Source organism: Misgurnus anguillicaudatus, unplaced genomic scaffold, assembly GCF_027580225.2.
Source record: "Misgurnus anguillicaudatus unplaced genomic scaffold, ASM2758022v2 HiC_scaffold_27, whole genome shotgun sequence".
Taxonomy (NCBI): domain Eukaryota; kingdom Metazoa; phylum Chordata; class Actinopteri; order Cypriniformes; family Cobitidae; genus Misgurnus; species Misgurnus anguillicaudatus.
Window position 1 is genome coordinate 1679560 of NW_027395277.1, and position 14405 is coordinate 1693964.

The following is a 14405-nucleotide window of genomic DNA, read 5'->3' on the forward strand; positions in this document are numbered from 1 at the left end:
CCCAAAATATGATCTGTATCATCGATCCATTTATATCTCCGAAAAACAAGCTCCGTTTATCCCCTGAAGTGGAAGTCGGATATGCAGTGAAAATGACTCACTCTGGAAATAAAAGACCACTGAGCTACACCTGTTACTGCATAAATAGCACAGGTGTTTGAGTAAGATCAACAGTGAAGAAAAGTCCTTCCTCGTAATCTGCTTGACATTTCAGTTTGAAGAACCAGTTTATTGTAATGTCACAATTGTAAGTGTTGAGGAAAGAGGACAGTGGGGAGGAAAAGGCCATTGGATTTAAGGATATCCATATCTTTTATTAGGAATAATATCTAGTAAGAGTCACCACACGGCCTCTACAGTGTAAACCGTGGGCTATTGTGTCACAATAATCACGGTTATGATGACAGCTAAATCTTTAATCAACCTGAGCCGTACATTCCTGTAAGTTCAGACTAGTTGGAAATGACCTTGGTCTCCGACGAGGCCACTGGACAAAACATAGGTAAGAAAGGACAGCCTGATTTCATGAGAATTCGTACAAATTTTGCAAAAACGTACGATTATCAACAACAATAATAATGAAAACAACAATAATGAAACCACATCAGGGGGCAAAGGCAAATTGTACAAAAATGCACGAATTTCCATTAGAAAGCATATAAAATGACTGTGGATGTTTCACATTAAAAGCTTTACTCGTATAAAATACACCGCTGCAGGCAAAATCATTAATATTTGTCCGTATTAGCTCTGGATGGGCTTGAAGCTTCATTTGTATTTGTACGGTAGGACACAATTATTCACAGGTTATGAATCAATCAAGGATTATGCTGTAAATGATCAAAGGGTTGCCTAGACTATAGCTGTCCTTGAAGAAATGCTATGGGATTTGATTTATCCACGTCATAAGGTCTTGTACTCTATCTGAAGGCTAACTTGTCTTTCCTTTAATATGAGGGAGATAAAACTAAACCAAATCTGCTGATTTGTTTGATGGAAATGGAAAACTATAAAGTAACTATAAATGGACTGTGTAACTGCAATGTATTGCACAATATTACAGCAAATAATTACATTTTAAAACTAACTGAATAAAGTATTTATTAAAAAGATAATAGTAAATAAGAAAACATAATTAAACATTAATATAGGTATATTTTGTATAATAAAAGCCTAATATACCAACCAATTTTCAATATTCCTCATTTCAAATGGCCAAGAAAAGCAAAGAAAAGCCACAGCTTGATTTGCTTACAAATGCCACTTGGTTATATATTTTATATAATGCAATGAAATTCATATTTTTTTTACTTGTTCCTTAAAGGGGACATATCATGAAAATCTGACTTCATGTTTAATTGCTATAATTGGGTCCCCAGTACTTCTATCAACCTATATGAAAAAGTTACTTAGTTTTGGTAAACCATTCTCTAGAAACATGTGAAAAAATAGGTCAATAAATTCCATAATATTATAGGAAATAATTAAATGTTAACACTAACTGAATAAATTATTGAATATAATATATAATATTATTACAGAATATAAATTATTATTATTAAAAAGATAATAGTAAATAAGAAAACATAATTAAATATTAATAAAGGTATATTTTGTATAATAAAGGCCTATTATTTATATTTATATTTATATTTATATTTATATTTATATTTATATGTATATTTATATTTATATTAATCTTGATATGTGTTACCTTTAATATTTATTGCTATTAATATTTACTAATATTAATGTTTATTAATATTTATTATCATTTATACATTATTATACTTTTTATACAAATAACCTACATATCCAATAGAAGCTTTTATGTCCATTTTTTATTTTAATCTATCCATAATTACATTAAACAAATCGTGCTTGAGATTTTTCACAGACGTTTTTAAAGCCTCAAATAAACAAGGTGAGATCATCGCAGCAGACGACTAAACGTTAATTTATGCGTGTCGTCACCGGCCTCCGTCCAATAAGGATCATTTGCGCTGGAACTCCGCCGATAATAGGACACCCTCGCTGCCCGTAACGGCTCCACCCAAGTTCGGTTGCTCGGCAGCGAGCGTACGATTCGTACTACGGCCAAGGTCGAACTCATGAATATGAATTACGTAACGGGAACGTTCATCCAGTCGTCCTTGTAGGTTTTCTAACGCTTATGAATATTAATCACCCGAATCACTGGGCACTGGGCAGGAATTCTTAATATTTATGAGCTCCGCCTGTACAATAGTAAGGTTGGCAATGTCGCTCCCCGGCAGCTTCATGGATGCTTAGTTTAACGCGGGGATTGGGAGTCGATTGCATCGCGGGGCTGGAATCAGAGCCTGTCGGATTTATGAGACTCATTGCCAAATAGTTAATTACACTAAAGACGTGACAACATCCGCACGGATCGAAGAGACTGATGCGTAAGATCACATCGACGAAACAAAGCGTTTGTGTTGCGGAGCGCACTACTGACATCAAAATGTCAGATGCTGCTAACGGTGAGGGAGCTTACGGACGTCGGTAGACCATTGTTATTGTTGAATGCTTATGGCTTTAACGTTAACACGAGACGTGTCATGATGCATACGCGTTAGATTTTATTTATTTAGGAAAAGCGCATAAGTTACTCGTGGACTAGCAGGTGCGCGGAGACATCACACGCGGTGTTCACCTACATATCGCATGAGAGATGCGATTGTTCACTTTGGTTGTTTCATATACTGTGGGAAACAATAGCTTGCGTTTATTTGGGTGTAGTGGCGATAAGATACCACTCGTGCAATGTTCAGATTTACTGTTGCATACAAAATCAATGCAGGCACTAAACGTGCATATTTAATCACTTATCGATTTGAACTTAAGTTGCTCTCAAGTATCATTTGCATTGTGTTTATTTAGGATTTCCACAAGTTGTGAAAGATTTTCCTCCGGTTCCCATCAGAAAGTAGCGCGTAATGCATGCATGGTTTAAATATTTGAGGTGTTTAACAGCTATTAAGTTATTATAGCGGTTTTATTGTCATGGCTGACAAACTGTGTTTTTAACTTTTGCCAGTAAGAGAGAAACTTAAAAAAAGCTAGATCATAATGTTTTAAGGTTTGTTTTTATAAAAAGAGCAGTGTTAAAAGTTAAAGATTTGACAGGTCCCTTGAGCGAAAGCTTTAAATCCAGAGGATGATCCTCAGTGTAGTGGCTGGACTGCTGTCAGATCGGCTTTCATGAGATTAACAAAGCGACTGCTATTTTCTTTGCCTTTACCCTTACGATAAAATCGTTTTTATCTCCATCTTATCTATTTTTAAGCAGCGAAACTTTAAATGGGATTTTAATGAGGTTTTTTTGGGAGCAGAGACGCAGAGTGACATGGGCTGTCATTTGTGTACGCAAAACCTTTAACTAATGCTATAAAGCAGTCATTCACGAAACCTGTTGAGCACGAGGAGAAATGACACTGTGACATCAAGACTTTAAAGCGCGCCAAACTGAGGGAGCAGTTGGCAGTTTTACGCAAATATGACATTGAGACGCCGGGAGTCTTCTACTTGAGGCTTTGATGCTCGCAATGGAGAAGCTCGCGTTGATACCACCGCAGCTGCTGTGAGAAATATGACAGTGTGACATCATAAGCCTTACATTTAAACGCGCCAAACTGACGAGCAGCCTTATCTACTGCTTCTCCGTAAAATCCGATGTTTTGAAATGCGCCCGACGCATTCTCTCAACCTGCTGTTGATGCAATCACGGAGACCAAAATATGACATTGTGACATAAGGAGTGTTGTCTTTAAAGCGCGCGAAACCGAGCAGCAGCCGAGATTCCCGTTGCGCCGCCGCCGCTGCTGATGATGCTGCGATTCCCGGTGAAGAAAATACGGAAGCAGTTCAAACTTCTGCTGCTGCTGGTGCTGCTCACTTTTGCCGTGTGGTTTACGTACCTGCATATCAACCAGGGCAAATCCATTAAACTCCACTTTAACTATGGGAAAGGTAAGTTTTTAGATGCTTTAACTGTACATACGCATAATAATGTGACTAGCTTTACTGCTGACATACGTTTGCGCTACTGTATGATGGCTATTTAGTTAATATTTTAATGTTTATGACGTTGATATAGAGACATGAAGAGATGAATCTTGCCATCGTGTCAGCTTCAGTGTCCAGTGTATTTAATAATATCATTTTTTAAATATTATTAATATATTAATATATTTAATATATTATTTTATACATTTTGTATTACAAGGAAATAGCATATCTCCATATTATTCGTATAAATAACTATAGTTCATTAATCTGTTATTCTACCATTATCTGTTTTCATCCTGCACTGTATGGTGATGTAAACTGCATGGGTTTCAAGTACTTTTGTCTTTTAAATTAATTAAGCTTACAATTAAGTTTTGTTCGAGAGTGCTTTAGTTATGCCCTATGCTGCTTTGCTTCACTCTTTATCATGTAAACAGATATGTTGAGATAAGCAGCATTGTAGCTTATAGCCTGCAGTGATGATGAGACTTCAAACTAACTAGATTTTCAGCTCTATGACGAAGTGTGAATTACCAGAATGTGTGTTACCACAATGCCATGTGCTTGTGAGAATGTCTTTCATCCCTGCAAAACACATGCAGTCACTAAAATCTTTCATAATACCAACTGAATGTTTACAATTTGTTATAATGAATATTTGCATTGTTGATAGGGATGGGACGATACATGCCGATACACTAATAATACCTGTCCGATAACTATTTTTCATGTATTATGGCTTTTGATCAGTAGGAAGTCCTTATTAATCTGAAATCACTGATGCATTTGAAAAAGCATTTGTTGCATTTGTCACTAACATGCTTTTGAAAAAGCAACGTTTGTCAAACATAATCATTATAAATATTCTTTATTATTATGAAAATACTGAAAGGGTTTGAAGAACAGCAATAAATACATGCTTAAGCCGGAGATGCGTGTGTTAATGGTTCTTCCTTTGCGGCTCATATTGAGTTTCTACAAGAGAACGCTCTCTCATTTGGCATTTGGATGTTGCGGCATTTCACGTAATTCATTGAGAAGCATAGCGAGCATCATTGTCCGATTTATTGGACCAACACTAATTGCAATATAGACCCTTTTTCAGTTAGTAAACAACATTACATTTGTTTGTTTTTGTGTGTGGAGTTTAGCTGAAGGAAAGACTTCACTAACGGTAACTTGCTAGGTTTTGTTAGTTTGTTTTTTATACAAAATCGAATTTAATGCGACTATGTAAAGTCACACAGTGCACAGGAGCGCGAATGCTATTTGAAATAGTTACTTCAATGGACGGAACCAAAATGGCCGACCGGTACACGCTCACTTAACTCTTTCCCCACCAGAAAACGCTTCCCTGCCAATGACGAGTTTTTCCAGCTATTTTCGTATTATCCACCGGGTAGCGCTCTTACACAATTTGTAAAACCGGGAAGCATCACCTTATAGGGCTAACAGTAATAACTCTGTGTATGTTTTGATCATCGCTTAAAATCTGATCTCTATTAAAAGTCCTTCACAAAAATGCAATTATCTCAGCTTTTTGCTCAAAATTTAGTTTTTTAAAGAAACCTACCCATATTTGAGAGGTGATAAAAGAGAAAAATAAAGGTAGGATGAAACTTTTTTGTTTAAAAGCAGATGGTCGGTTCTTTCATTTGATATATTGTATGTTTATAGCTATATTTAAAGAACATTTAATGGAAGGCATTAAACTTTTGTGAAATTCATAAAAATGCTGGCGAGGAAAGAGTTAATAGATAGACCATGTGACAGTATTATCTCCAGTTGAAAGGCCCGACATATTCACCTGGAATGAAGTGTGCGCTGCTATTTCGCTTTAAAGGCTTTAAAGGAAGACTAGCCTGAATTGATGTCTAACCAGCTCAAAAAAAAAAAGAAAGAAAAAGAAACCAAACACCCTGTAATCACTGCTGCCTACATGATGGAATAACATACATTTTGCAAGTTATTTTGGCAAAAACCAAGTTTATCCGAACTATATCAGGTATTAAGTAAACTAAGAAGTTGAAATGACGAATATTACATCCCGGGAAACGTACAAATGAGATTGTACAAATTCATACAGATTCGCTACCTCGTAAAATAGTTACGAATTGCCATGAGATTGTTTTAGACTTGTTAGGTCTGTGAATTGTAATAAATACAGCTCTTCCACCCTGGCAGTGAATTACGAGTAGTAAAGTCCAATTTATAGTCAAGCGTAAGGTCTACGCCGTAGGTGATCCGTAGTCTCTGCGTAGCCTGACGTGCACCTCACCAATTTTTTAACAGCGCGTCAGTTCTACGCGGACCGCAAGCGCTGTGATTGGTCCACTAGAACCCCTCCCATCAGGTAAAAAACCTGCATCATGGGTATTTCCGTTTGCGACGGTGAGAACAAAGATGGGCCAAGTTGAGGAGTGATTTAACTCAAACTGCAACATAAGTCGCTTATGTACTTCTATCACTTATGGTCTTCTCAAAACATACACAACAAGCTGCTATTTCTTTTTTGTTTGTGAATTAAACTTGCAAAGCTGCTTCTTCATTGACGGTCACACTGCTACATTGGTTACATGCGTGGATACTGCCAACCAACATGTGTGTTTGCACGTCGATGTGGACAACAACTAGGGCTGCACGGTGTGAGGAAAAGTTGCGATGTGCGGTGGCATTGTTTAATGTTGCGATGACAATGTGAGTTGCGATAAATATTTTATATTTTTTAATGTTTTAGGGGCCATTCACATGTCGCGCCTAAAACGCGTGGAAAACGCTAGACACGTAGGTCATTGTCACATGACCTGCACGCTGCGCTTGTGTCATTCTGAAAAGTTAAAATGTTTTTGAAAAGCCTGGAAAAAACGAGCGCGAGTCGCAACCGCGGCGCTCTCCATAGCGCACATACTGCACGCCTACATTTGAAATAATGAACTTGAACGCGCAATAGACACAATACGTGAATCGTCATCTCTCCTAAATCCAAAATAATTCCATGATATAGCTTAAGTGATGTTCCTTTTCACCACAAGGTCTTCGTCTGACAACACATTTTCCTCACTCTTCTCTCCTTCCTCCGCCATCGTTTTTGCTACCAGGCACAGCGTCGCAACTGAGACCTCACAATCTGAGCGTAGCTGACTTGGGGGTTCCCCTGATTGGCCTAATAGCATGAACGCGCAAACCATGTCTTCAGGACTAAACGTGATAGGTCAAAGGTTTATTACATGCGCTTATTGTTTTCCCTTCATTCATCGCGTCAAAGCTGTCTGTTGCGATGTGTTCATCACGTGATCTCATATCACGATGACGATGAAAATTCGATGTATCGTTCAGCACTAACGACAACGCAGAAGTATATATGAAAACCGATGCGTAGCCTACGTCGTCGCGGCTAGGCCGTAGGACGTACGCACAACTATAATGAGCCCTTAAGGTTAATTTTTAATTAAACTAGTGTTAGATGTAGACTTTTGCTCAAGGTTAGGGTTTTTATAAAGCTCTGGATGTATCTCCACTGCACAGTTTGTACTCAGGACATAAATCACATCTCAAATTATGCGACTTGTTGAGGAGTGCTGTGCTATTACTCGATGCTCAAATTGATGCTTTTCTGCTAGCAGATGATAATACAGCTGAAAAAAATCCCTGTACCTTTGAAGCAGGGATACAGGCTATATTTAGAGAGTAAATTATCAAGGAGACGTGGGCCAATAAGGGACCACCCAGAATACCATACCAATATCTTAGCAACCATTCACACTTAAAGCTACTGAGAACAATTTGGCAACTGGAGAGCAACACCCCAGTGACGTGGCTTTGCTTTGCACCGGCACATGTGTGCATATACAAACCATTACATCTATGTACAAACATACTGTAAATTGTACATTGTCAAATCAGAAGGGATTGGGTTGTAAGCTTAAAGCTCGACCAACAATATCTTTTGTCTGTACCACTATAGAAGACCCTCTTTCTCATTAACACCTACAAAATGCGATGTGAGCTTCAGCTTCTCCCCTTGACTGCCCCAAACTGACCTCAATCACATCCCGGGAACCTCTCAGTCTCAGTATGACTGCCCTAGCCTTTCAGCGGGCCACCAAATCACTCCTCTCTTTCAAAAAAAAGGAAGCGCTCTCTGCTCTCTTCCATTGCTAAAATCACTCAAGTGAGAAAAGGCTGAGCAAACCCTATATTAGGTTATATGGCTGGGGAAAACAAGGCTTTACCACGCCAAGATGACTGAAGCAAAATTAAAAAGCCAGAGGAGCTCACAAATTGACATCACTGACATTTTAATCAGGAATGTTGGCTTCGGAAATGCATGTTTGCCCAAATGGGGAGGTTTATTTTCACCCCAGGGCTTACAATGGTCACCTTATTCCCAATTACAAGCTCCACAGGGGTGGTTCGAGATGTTGCCGCACACCGCCTGTGTACAAGGATCTTGTTAAGCAACCAAGTGTGGAGGAATGTGAGGAAGTTGAAAGCGGGCCATTCTTGTAACGCCGTAAACCCTTAAAAATCAAATTGCTGGTGTGGTTGTTGTCAGTCACCTTTCAACTCCTCCCTCTGTCTTCAGAAAGTCACGCCCTAAACGCATGCCATTGGTTGAGCAAATGTTGCTGTTTCCAGCTTGTTAGGATCCTTTAACAAACATCCCGACCTAAGCGTATAAATGGCTTATTTGTAGTAATCTCAGCATATTGAATAAGAAGAATTGTTTAAACTTCCCAAAATATTAAGCATTGAAGGATTTATTGTGATAATGTGATATAAAAACTTAGCTTATCTTGTGATTTTCATCTTTTAAAACCTCTCCACTTTAAGCCCAGAGTATATGCACAAACATATACGTGCACGGTCATACGTATAGCCTTTCAAAGTATAGTTTATTTGACTCGAATGTGTACACAAATGTTTGACGTATGCGCATTGCGACAAAATGCAATGCATCTTCTGGGCTACATACATTCTACTGTACACGCATGCTATAGATGGTTTCAACGGGCGCACATGCGGTGATGCTATTGCGAGTCTGGTCGTAACTTTACTTCCGGTTTCTGTTTGTTTAATGGTCTGACTAGTTGCTAAACTGAACTCTTGAACAAATACCTCTTCGAATATAAGAAATTTTTTTTTTCCTAGTTAATCCACGTGTTGTTTATTTTGCTTTTTATATAAATAAACTAAAGTACTTTGTTGTTATTTATTCTTAGCAGAGTTTACCGGAAGTTGCGTCTTTTCCACGAAAGCTGCTTGTTTATGTTGTTACTGCTGAAACCGTCTATATGTAAAAAGCACAAAAGTCTGGCGGTGCGTGTACAATGCGCACATACTATTTTGATGATGAAATGTGCGTCACTGTACTCGGACCCACATATGCGTAAAAACAGAACTATACTTCTAAATGCATTGATTATACTACACCATACACAATGTATGCTGCAGTAAGCCTGACTTCTCTAAGATCAGTTTTTCCCTTTAGGCTGCTATGCTTAGTAGTTCAAGGAAACTGATCCCAATTTGGCGACAGTGGGCAACCAGCGGCCCTTTGAATACAGATTCAAAGGTTGTGAGAAAAATACACAAGATCTGAGTAGTCAGAAAGAATGGCAGGTTGGCTACAGGCACAGAAAGCGCTGATGGGAAAGGTCATATGATACGAGTGTGTGTGTGTGCTTGTGCGGGTCTGTGTGTGTGTGTTTATTAAAGCAGCCATTTCCCACCCATATTGTGGCTGGACTAAAGCATTGTTAATGGAATAAAATCAAGAAGATAATTACTTCATGTACTAATGTATATTGCTATTTACTAAGTACTGTATACTGTACTACCCATGTAAAAAATGGGCACCTATTTCATTGCTAAAAAACAACGTTATTTTGTGTATTTGATATAATACAACATGTTTGCATGGTTTATGGTTCAAAAACACATTATTTTCCACACACTGTACATTTTAGTAGCTCAAGATTTCTCTGTCTTAACGAAACGCACTTGATTTTATACAAAACTCATCGATTTGAAAAGCACTGTGTCCCGGATTGGCCAGCTAATCTGTACGTTGTGATTGGCCCGAATACCTCTGACATCAGCTGGAAATATGACGCTCCTTACCATGTTTGAAAGATTCGTTCACAATGCAATGCTAACAGGAGTTAACTTACAGGCTGAGAATATGAAGGGGGAGGAATTATGATAATGCCCAAACATACTGTCGAAATGCACATAAATGAGCACAAACGGACAGCTGTAATTCAGGCTTTTGGCGATTATGTAATTGTTTCACCCGTAATTGTAATCTCGATTAGTTTTTTGATTAATTGTGCAACCCAACTATATTATATTCATAGATATTTAGGAAACATGCTAAGTTCACATAACTTTTTCTCTGAAGAACAATGCTGTAGCCAGTTAATCTCTTTTTGAAATGCGCCTTCCGTGTCGAAATGTCTGTTTTTGATTTGGTCTGTGTGATCCAGGCCACTGTCAGTTTACCCAATAACGTATTTCAACAGATCGGCTGCCAGTTATCACCGTTGCTTAAATAAGACCGCAATGGCCTGTAGACCCCTTCAAGGTTTGTAAACATTGAATGACTATCGGGTGCGCGCGCAGCATGGGGTCAAACTGTTCATACCATCCAGGGTTTATAATTTAATCTAACAGGGCTGAAAAATGATGACTTACCTGAAATGTTGTATTTTTTGTTTTTGAGATTCTGCAGGAATCCCGAAAGACTTAACGGCAGACCTGGTGCGATTTTCAAAGCCCATGACGCAAGTAGGCATTTTTGACGATACCGAATAATGTGCAACTCAATCTTCTGTAATGACTTTTCTGACCCCAACATGCGCAGTGGGAACCACCTGTGACTTGAACTGTGAAGGGGTCTATACTGTTAATTCTCCGAAATAAGAGTTATAAAAATCCACACGGCTGCATTTGTAATATGCAAAAGTAAAAATGAGCAGATAAACTTATGCTTTTCATAATCAGTTGCGCTCCTGTATGTGTCTGACAACCCGCGAGGGGGGCGGGGGAAAAACATCTCCGATATTTTGAATTTAGACTGCGGTATCAAGTTCAAACGTTAGAAGTTAATGTTACACACAGCTTCCTTAAGTACACTTGGTAAATGTACTATTTTCATGCACTAATTTTTTACTTCCATCCAGAAAAATTGTCTACTAGTACTTCTTAAGACAAACGTAACTCTTTCCCCGCCATTGACGAGTTATCTCGGTATTCAACTGTGTTCTTTTAAGACACCATTTATTTCAATACATTAATCTATATAAATATGTACTACAAATGTCCTTGCTTATATTTAACTTTATTTTTGCCAGGGTATATACTGTACTGAAAAATGGTAAAAATATGTACCCCAGCTGTCACTGAGGCAGTACCGTTGTACTGGTACCAAATGTATACATATCTGTATGCACAAATTAGGACCTTTTAAAAGGGTACTGGCTGCGCCAGTGACAGCTGGGGTACAAATTTTGACAATTGTCTCTAACAGTGTATAGCATTACGAAGTATACTGAATTGATATCATGTCTCTACAAAAACATGCAATATATGTAGCAATTGTATAAATAAATGGTTTTACAATTCATTGTATGACAATGAATGAGTTAAGTTAATCGCCTCACTTTCATTACTCATTTAACATGCAGTACTGCAATCTAATTTATAGTATTAACAGAAACCTGCACGACACCCGCTTGGCTCTGTTAATCACTGATGCAGAAATATATTATTTGTTACAGCTGCACAGTGAGTGCACGCAGGTGCATGTGAATTGTAATTGAAGTTTATGCACTCTGAATCTCTAAGAGATTCGTCTTCAGGTAAGAATGGATGCCATCAGTATAGGAAAGACATTGCAGAGACTTTGCAGTTATAGTTACAGTATGAGGAAGATAATGCAGGGCTCCAGACTGCCCCCAATTGGTCGCATTTTGCCACCAAATTTTGAGAGTGTGCCACTGAATTTTACATCCAGTCGCACATGTGCAACCAGTAAATTTGACCTTTTTTGTGATGTGACACTGAATTTCAAACAGCACATTGTACTTTCTGCATCTGTCATTAAAGTATTTAATACAGTATTTGGTTAGCATGTTGATTTTTGGTGTGTGCCCCTAAATTTTCTGGTTGCGCTCCTAAAATGTTCAGTTGGGGGCCACTGTGCTCCTAGTGAAAAAAGTTAGTCTGGAGCCCTGTAATGGTGTCCTTTCACAGTCCACAATGGATTGTATAATTATCTTAAATTTCAGCAACAAGTATACTGTATGGCCAAATAAAACATCCAAACTCAACACCCATTGGTTCTCGTTTATTTTAAACACATGAAAAAAAAATTTTTGCCGTTAGGGCTTTTTGGTACACGTATTCGTACCAAACCGTTTCGGTACAGGACTTCTGGTTCTACCGAATGCAATGTTTAACAGTAGTTTGGTTGTTTAACGTGCGACACAAACATATTCACTGCCTCCGAATATACTATATTGTAGGCGAAAAGCAGTAGGCAAGGCAAGTAGTATCTCCTAATTTATAGTATTCGAAAAACAGTAGACGAAAGTACACGGATGACCGGATGATCAACATGGCAGATGTAGACGTCCGAATTCATTATCCATATTATCCATATATCCACTAACCATATTCATCAAATCAAGTACCTTCTGTCACAGTATCCAATTTCGGACGCAGCTATTAAGTGGTGGACCGCAAGTTTGTGTAACAAAGGGCGCTACTTTTCCATTGCTTTTCTATGTAAACACACGCTGGACAGATGTGTTTACACTCGCATCTTGCATCTTTTGTAGCGTCTTGTGCACAAGTGTTGCGTTTTAAAGGTGCAGTGTGTAACTTTTAGAAGGATATTAAAAGACAGAAATGCAATATAATCTACATAACTATATTATCCGCGGTGTATAAAGACCTTACATAATAAACTGTTATGTGTTTATTCAACCCAGTCTCACCCCATGTCGTCAATATTTGACGCGGAGGGTATACCTTTCGCGTCATTTTTTGACGAACTGGGGACTTCAATACTATTACGTCCGTTGCATTCTCTTCTCCTATTTTCTTACCATTTTCGCGTCGGTTTAGGGTTAGATTTACATAATGACATCCCTACCCAAACCTAACTCTAACCCCAACGCCAGGTGACAACTGTTTCTAACCCCAACGCCAGGTGACAACTGTTTAATTTCGCGAACACTGTTTAATTTCGCGTACACTGTTTAATTTTGCGTAATCTAACCCTAAACCGACGCGAAAATGGTAAGAAAATAGGAGAAGAGAATGCAACGGACGTAATAGTATTGAAGTCCCCAGTTCGTCAAAAAATGACGCGAAAGGTATACCCTCCGCGTCACATATTGACGAATGGTCAAGTGTCGTCAAATATTGACGACATGGGGTGAGACTGTGTTAGTTTATTACCTTAGAATAAGCCATTTTTATCTACATACACTGCGGGTCCTCTTACATGGAAGTCGCTATTTTGTGCCGCCATATTTCTACAGTAGCCCTAAATGGACAAACTGCTTTACAGAGCACGTTTTATCAATACTGTACAACAACATGTTTGTCCTTTGGTGGCTACTGTAGCTTCTCTATGCATTTCGGTGAATGGTGGACTGAGCCGTTGGTTGCAAATCACAATCTTACTGCTAGATGCCGCTACAATCTACACACTGCACCTTTAAGACGCAGTGTCAAGTAAAAAAAAATTACATTTTGCAGGCAGCACAGCTCATCAATGTCAGGTTTAGAACAGTGGACCAATAAGGGGACCCTGGAGGTGGGACAAGCGTTGCAAGGTTTTCTTAAAAGTTGCCAATTTATTTAATTTAAACCAAGCAGGTGTTTTATAAAATATGCAAATTGTTGACAAATGTTGATGTCCATTAATGTTTATAATAAATGGCCATTAATATGTTTTGCATTCATTCTCCCTAACTGTACCGAAACAGTACCGAACAGTGACATAAAAACCGAGGTACATACCGAACTGTGAATTTTGTGTACTGTTACAGCTCTAATTGCGCTATATTAGAAAATATTAGTAATTCAGATTTTTGAATTGTTATCAATGCATTTTGCTGTAAACATGAAGATGCTCAGATGAACAGGTTGCCATCTCTCTTCTAAGCAAAATGTCTTTTATTTTCAGTAAGTGTAGACATGCTCAGATTACATATAGAGCAGTTATAAGGCTCTCTCCGCTTTCTCACACACATTCACACGCTTGCTCTCTCGCTCAGAAACCGTATCATATTTCAATGTCCTGGCGGAGAGATGCATTGCATTGAAGTTGGTGCTATTTTACTGTAAGTGAGCCATTT

The 14405-nt window shown here is 38.3% G+C and overlaps 1 protein-coding gene across 2 annotated transcripts in view; it reads left to right on the forward strand.

Moving 5' to 3' along the window:
- Positions 1-3428: 3428 nt before the first annotated feature.
- LOC141362454 (N-acetyl-beta-glucosaminyl-glycoprotein 4-beta-N-acetylgalactosaminyltransferase 1-like) overlaps positions 3429-14405 on the forward strand; it is a 177925-nt gene continuing 166948 nt past the window's right edge. The window contains exon 1 of one of the 2 annotated variants that reach the window (XM_073864546.1): positions 3429-3993. In XM_073864546.1, coding sequence (XP_073720647.1) covers positions 3849-3993 — 145 coding nt within the window. In that variant the 5' untranslated portion in view covers positions 3429-3848. The remainder of the gene's footprint in view (positions 3994-14405) is intronic. The other variant, XM_073864545.1, reaches the window with a different exon arrangement.